We start from the raw sequence: 7021 nt of genomic DNA, 5'->3' as shown, positions 1-7021 counted from the left end.
GGGATGTGCGTTTTGGTAACAGCCAATTCCTCCATAAAAAGAACACTGGAGACCTCTCTACAGGACAAAGTGTTTGGCAACAACGTGACTTTGAAGCATTCCCTCCTCTGCTCCCTCCCTTGCACTCGCTCCTCTTTTGCGGGATTGCCCTATGAACCAGATCTGGGAACTGATAGAGGTTAAAAATTAGCCAGAAAAGGAGAAGGAAAAAAAAAAAAAAGATAGAAAAAGGCAGCTCTAGAAGGAACTAGAACAACTGGGGAAGCCGAGGAGCAGCAGGGCACAGGGCTGGAATGAGCAGACAGCGGCATCGGAAGCATGAATATCCAAAATTCCCATTGCCGCTCAACACCGTGTTCTCAGGAACAAGGGAGTCAGTGTTTTGCCTTTGCAAACTTCTGTCAACATAGTTTGGTCAACCAGGTACGTGAAAGGGACAACCTCTGTTACAGAAACCTGCGCTAGCAGAACCCTGCTGAGGAGGGACGCCCCCACGGCAGCAGCCTGGAGAGGAGCTGTTGCCTCCTCCGGCTGTGACCGCTCAGACACAGACGTCCAGCTCAGACGTGGCATGATGTCCAGGTGTGCGGGATGTGCATGTGCCATGGGTCATGTGTGGGCTACGGAGACCCTTCCTAAGGAGAGGAGGGAGGGAGGACTAGTCATAGGGGAAAAAGATTTTTTGCAGAAATGTGCAGAAAATGGTATATAGTCTGTGCTAAAATAGAGAGGAGACTGTGGTCCTGCCAAAAGAGAAGTCCTAATGATGAGAAGAGGAGCTCCAGCATTAGACAGTGGTGACATTAGGAGATCTAGTGAGTGTACGGGCCTCTGGATTTTACGGTATGGTTCCTTAAGTGGTCTTTAAAGCCCAAGCAGTGAGGCCATGGCTTTTGGAGATGGGAGTACCAGAAGAACTGTAGGAGCTGCTCATCTGCTAGCAGAACCTGTCATGAAGATTCAATTTCTGTCGTATTTTGTTTGGAGTTGGGAAGGGCGCTTTCCAATACAGATTTAAAAAAAAAAAAAAAAAAAAAAAAGTATTTTTCAAGTTAGCTACAATAAGATGTGTGTGCTGCTGAAGTTGAAAGCTAGGTGTGTAACTCGTCATTCTGGGAAGTTGCCAGTTGAGAGCATGGGTCGGAGACCTTCTGTATCTGCCTGCTACTGCTATTGTGTCACCTACACCTTAGCCTGTGCTATTAAGTATATGGTTTTATTGTCCCATTTAAGAGTGCCCTAATGAGAAACTTAAATACAAGCTGTTCTCAAATGGAGAAACTGTCATTCTAACAGCAAACAGTCTCTCAGTCAGTATTAAAGCAAAACTCCCCAAGTTTCCTACTTTTCTTGAGTCAGCACTTGGTGAACACGGGGCAAGGCCTACTGAAAGCAGGACACTGTGAAAGTTCAATCAAGAAAGAAAAATGTTATGTGCAGAAAACTCCTAGGAGGGCTTTACCTGGTCTAATCGTCAAGGGTGGTTTTGCTGAAATGTTAACACCTCCCTCCAAAGGTCTCTGAAGCCCCTGCTCTGGAGCGCGGGGTTGGCTCCGCAGGGGCTGCCGTGGGGCGGTGCGCGAGGCCCCGGAGCTGCCGTACCTGCTTGGGCAAAGCCGGCGGCGCCAGGCCGCGGCTCCTGCAGGACAGCAAAGCCAGGCTTTTCTTTTTCCTTTTGGAAAACAAAACAAAACAAAACAAGAGATGCCTTCAAACAATATAGAGGCAAAACTCTGTTTTGCAATTGTGGKTTTTTTTCCTAAAGGAACTCTACTACTTAAGGCCATAGGAATCCAACAGGCTTTTGCTTTAGCTACCAGATTACATAGTGCAGGCCATTAGGAGGAGAATATTGCTCTTTTTTTTTTTTTCCTGGCTTTTAGTTAAAGAATATTTATGGCACCCCTCATCACTGCCTAATAACTAATGTTGCATAAGCTCTCCCATTTGCCAACATCCTTTCTAATTCTCAAGTGCTGGTTGTATCCAGAGAAGTTTTTATATGATGTATCCATTTATTTGCTCCAGACAGAAATTAATGCTTAGAATTCTGGTTTGGGCAACTTTTTTTTTTTTTTTTCTTTTCTCTTCCCCTGCTTTCTAGGGTCACTTCATTAACAACTTCTAAGTTTTATTTAAGGTTGAAGGACAAACCACCCACACTTGGGCTAATTGGAAGATCCTAAATCATGAGCATCGATAACATGCATCAAGGACACCCCTAAATCATCCACCCACACTTGGACAGATAACAAAAATCACACTTGAGCAGTTTGGAGCCTCGATAACATACATCAAGGACTTCATAAAGGATACCCCCACACTTGGACAGTTTGGGAAAAAAATTCAAAGAGTAAGATAAAGAAGCAGGTGTTGGAACAAAGAACAGCCAATCCCGAAAGGACAAAACAGCATAAGGGGGGGGGTTAATGATTTTATATCCCTACTTTAAAATGTATAAAAACCTCTCGTGCAGATGCCTTGGGGTCCCTGGCAAGACCCCCTTCTAGGGTRAGCCTTGGACCCCAGCTAGCTGGTAATAAAAATATCTCGCTTACTTGGGTCTCYCTCTCTGCCTTTGTCCGTCCGAGGTTACGAGGRGCGTAACAAAGGCCACATTTTGTTTTGGGTACAGTGAGCGTAAGCAAAAATAGAGGTAAACATACAGGTAACTATAAGCTCTGAACATATATTGGAGCATATCTCCAAGCATGATTTTTTTCCCCAGTTAAGTTTTCTGCACTGAGCTGCTTCCATCTGTGCTCCTCTTTTCTGCTTATAACATGTACAGCTGCGATTTGATGTTAGATGTAACTCACCATTCTTTTGGTAAACTGTCCTGTAGGCAGAGAGCCTACACCCCTTCCCAATATTATTAACATGTCGCCAAACCCGCCTCCAGTCTGAGAAGTGTTCTGAAAGGGGCTTGTATTTGGTGGGCCGGTATAATATATTGGCTGGAAAATGTGTGTTGCTGTYGGGTCCTTAGTGGAAGACTTTCCCTGCACAACTACAGGGGTGTAAAAAAGGCAGCGTGGACAAGACCCAGGGCTCATCATCTGTACCGCAGATTTGCTCTCCTGATTTCTGTTTGTTTTGCTCGCCTAAATAAGCTCTGGGAGAAATCTGGTGACATTACTAACGAGTTTATCAGATGTTTCCAGAAGTAAGAAATCATAAACCACCGTTTCAGCGACACCTCATACTAGTTACTCCAACAGTTCAAAGGAAAATCAGAGCAATCTGATACTGATCCTCCAGGCCTATGAGATCAGGTTCATTCATTGTCGCTTCTCAGGGGACAGAACATCATTTTAATTTTCCTCCAGGTGAGCCAAGGAAACCCTGCACTTCCCCAATATATTTTGACTTAATACTAAAGATGGTATCAAGACTTACCCAGGGCACTGAGGAGAGCCCGGGTACCTTTGCGTTCACAACCCTCACCGGGCTGTGAAACTGGGCTCCTTCATCCTAAACACTTGGTAGCTTCTTGATCATTCCCTAGAATTGTGTTTGGGACTGATTTGTTTTAGTGAATGTCACCAAACCATGGATTATTGATTGACTGAGCTGCAGCACTACGGTGCTCTTCCAGCTTTGGCACCATTTCTGCACTGAAGGAGGGCCAAGGTTGTCATCTTCACACCAGGTAAAACTGATAGAATGCCATGATATCGTCATGATGTTCCTGTCTAGACAGTACAGCAGCTAACAGAGATGTCTAATTAACAGTAAAACTTGTGCTACTACTAAATTTGGCAAAATCAGGCTGATCTGGCAAGGACAGAAACCTTTGGGAGAAAGGAGACGGGATAACATACAAACTTAATATGATCTGCTCCCAACTGGCAAACAAAACCAAATGCTAGTGGATAAACACAGTTAATTTTGGTGATTATGCTCTCTATAAGTTTATGCATCCAGTTTATTATAGTCGGAGTTGTTATAATCCGAAGAGAAGTGCCAAATGAAAAAGAATCCTTCTCCATGAGCGAGACGGGACTGCTGTGGCTACTGGGGAARCACAGAGGTGAACAGACCTCAGAAACTGCCCCGTTCTCCCTAAGTGGCAAATCTTATTGCCACTGAATTAGCTGGAGTGCTGCCTGACTGGGTAGGGCATTTCTAGGGCATTTCTTATCACAGACTCACAGACTCACAGAACGCTTGGGCTTGGAAGGGACCTCTGGAGATCACCTAGTCYGACCCCCCTGCTCCAGCAGGGACACCCAGAGCACGGGGCACAGGGTGGCATCCAGGTGGGTTTTGAAGACGTCTAGAGAAGGAGACTCCACAACCTCCCTGGGCAGCCTGTGCCAGGGCTCTGTCACCCTCACAGTAAAGAAGCTCCTCCTCATGTGGAGATGGAACTGCCTGTGTTGCAACTTACACACATTATTACCCCTTGTCCTGTCACTGGCCACCACTGAGAAGAGCTTGGCCCCTTCCTCCCTACATTTCCCCTTCATGTACTTATACGTATTATATGAGGCCTTGATTTTGAATAGAGCAACATTTTTACAGGTACTCTGGAGTTAGCAGATATACCCTTGATATCACTGGTGCCTGGGAAACTGTGGCAGGGCTAAGCCCTATCTCAGGTCTAATCTTGGAGCATAGTCTCCTCAGCTACGTACCTGCTCCAAAAGGAGTTTGACACCTCACTGAACCAGTGCTGCTCACTGGGAATTTTTGAGTACCTCAGAGCCACGCTCAAAACCAGGCTGAGTTAGGGCCTATCCAGGGAAGGGAAGCATAGCTTCCCAGTGCCTGATCCTGGAAAGAGAAAGGCTACGAATGGCAGTGTGATTCACTGCTGGGGGCACGGCCGTCGCTGCCAAGGGCTTCAGCAGCATGAGCTGCATGTGAACGTAGCCTGTCCCAGCTGTGAGGAAATAAATGTYGCTTCACTGAAACCTCATCTTCAGGTCTGCCGTAACTGTTGGGTAGTTACTTCGGTTATGAAAAACGCACAATTTACCAGCCCAATTTATGAACTGTTTGTGAAACACCATTYTTGATAGGAGGTATTAAAGCAATGCTATTTTGGTCCTTATAGTTCATTCATGGTTTAGCTAATGTTAAGTCACAAACTATGGTTGCTGAGGAAGTAGAATCTCTTGAATCCTGTTACTTCAGCTGTGGGACTGGAAAGGCCCAGCAAAAAGGCGGAACAGACAGCAGAGTAAGATAAAACTTCCCCAACTCTGCTAGCACTCAGGTCCAGGCTATTTTTCTGCCCGGGCCCCAACAGAAAACACAGTGAGGAGCGGGTTCATCCGYTGGCCCACTGTACATCAGTCATGTCCCTATACAGACGTCCCTATGCATTTTGGACAGGAGAGGAGGCATTCCTTAATGCAGAGCTGAAGGATTTAGAAGGACAGGAGGAGAGGGGAAGGTATTTGTATGGCCAATACGTTCCTGCCTATCCAAGGACACCAGACAGAAGTTCTCTGACTTGATACTTACTGAATAGACCTTACGTTGAAGGTAACGTAGCAGATTTAGACTGTGTCAGTCTTTATTCAGAAGTTTAACGTGCTGTGCTCTGATGTGAAGCCAGAATTTAGCATTACTTTATGTTTGAGTGGGTTTACATCGCTCATCATCTATGGAATGAGCTGGGTTCAAAATCTGCACAAAGAAAGATTGAGTGAAGATGGCAGTGGTGGACCTAACTCTGGTTTAATAACATTCACAGCTGTCAGGATTTTCCTGTATTTTATATCCTGGAGATTGCCAGGGAGAAGGGGCAATAAAGACGGGAAGAAGAGGCAGTGCAGCATGGGAATGGGGGAGGTATGCCAATGGAATTGGCTCTGGCAGCTCCTCGGGCAGTTGGGAGATTCTGGAGCCACTGGCTCTGCCACGCTCCGCCAAAGGAAGCACTTCTGCCATCTCAAGATGGTTTGTGGGTCCTTGAYGGAGAACGGTGCCCGTTTCCTTGGTGGAGCCTAGGCTTTTCCTACCACCAGCTTTAAGGGTGTCCCGGGGCTGGGAAGCACTCTGAGGCCTGCAGCTACCAGAACCAGGCCCTAGGCCTAGGGGTCCTTCCTTTAACCGGCTGTGGCCCTGAGCACTAGCACCCACAGGGGCTGCTGGGCTCAGGACGTGTCCTTGGCGGGGCAGGGAGGGCCGTTTCTGGCCCCAAGCGCTAGGCTGAGGGTTTCTGCCAGTGCCCAGGGCGCAGACTGCTGCGACAAACGGAGGGGCTTCTGCCCGCGGGGCCCGGCTGCCGGGGCTGCTGGGCCGCCATCGGCAGGGAGCCCGGGCGGCGGTTAACGGCCGCCTCACGGCGCCGCGAAGCCCGCCCTGCCACAGCGCGCGGCGCGGCAACGTCACGCGGCGGGGGTGGGCGGCACCTCGCAGGGACTTCCGCCTCGGTACGCGCGGCGCCATCGGGAAGGCGTCGCGGTGCCCCTCCGCGGGCGGGCTCTTCCGCCTCGGTAGGTGTCATGGCGGCGGGGCGGGCGCGCCACGTGACGCGGGCGGCGCGGCGCGCTCTCGCGCAGGCTCTCGCGGTGCCTGCTGCCCCCCCCGCCCGCGTCCCCCGCTCGCCCTGGCCGCTCGCGCAGCTGCTCGGCTCTCGCTATATAAAGGGGCGACGCGGGCAGAGCGGGCGGCTGGCGGCGGCGGCTGCAGCCCCAGGGCCGGCGAGCGAGGCCGGGCCAGGCCGCGGGGCTGCCCGTGAGCCGGGGCGGGAGGCGCGCGGTTCTGGGGGGAGACGCAGCCGGGCAGGTTTATTGTTTTAGGGGCGACTCCCCCCGCCGCGGTTGGGGGCGTCCCGGGGGGCTCGGGACATGGCGAGCTCGGCTAACACAAACCCCGTGGTAAGGACCGGCGAGGGGGGCGAGGGGGGCCCGGCGGCAGCGCAGGCAGCGCAGGGGGCCCGCGGGGCTCCTGCCCCCTCCCCCGCGCCGCTTCCCGCCCGCCGCCGCCTCGGACGGTCCCGTCTCTTTCTCTCTCTGTCTCTCTTCCTCCCCCGCGGCGGCGGGAAGGGGCAGCGCGGCGGCGG

The 7021-nt window shown here is 50.5% G+C and overlaps 1 protein-coding gene and 1 long non-coding RNA gene across 3 annotated transcripts in view; both read left to right on the top strand.

Moving 5' to 3' along the window:
- The first annotated feature begins 248 nt into the window (after positions 1–248).
- On the top strand, positions 249–2530 carry LOC112954994. The gene is made up of 3 exons (XR_003250813.1): positions 249–373; positions 453–582; positions 2105–2530. It is a non-coding gene; the product is annotated as an uncharacterized LOC112954994 (long non-coding RNA).
- Positions 2531–6414: 3884 nt separating this feature from the next.
- Positions 6415–7021, top strand: part of GTF2A1 (general transcription factor IIA subunit 1) — a 24817-nt gene continuing 24210 nt past the window's right edge. The window contains exon 1 of one of the 2 annotated variants that reach the window (XM_026048278.1): positions 6415–6452. Coding sequence is in view for 1 of the 2 variants with exons in the window: in XM_026048276.1 (XP_025904061.1) it covers positions 6807–6836 (30 nt within the window). In the remaining variant the exon portion in view is untranslated. Of the gene's footprint in view, positions 6453–6548; positions 6837–7021 lie in introns of those variants that run through there. The other variant, XM_026048276.1, reaches the window with a different exon arrangement.

This window comes from Nothoprocta perdicaria, unplaced genomic scaffold (genome assembly GCF_003342845.1).
Source record: "Nothoprocta perdicaria isolate Ctin4 unplaced genomic scaffold, notPer1 scaffold_53, whole genome shotgun sequence".
NCBI classification, from domain to species: Eukaryota; Metazoa; Chordata; class Aves; order Tinamiformes; family Tinamidae; genus Nothoprocta; species Nothoprocta perdicaria.
The sequence above is the reverse complement of the archived record's forward strand: the minus strand, read 5'-3'. Positions and strand labels throughout refer to the sequence as shown.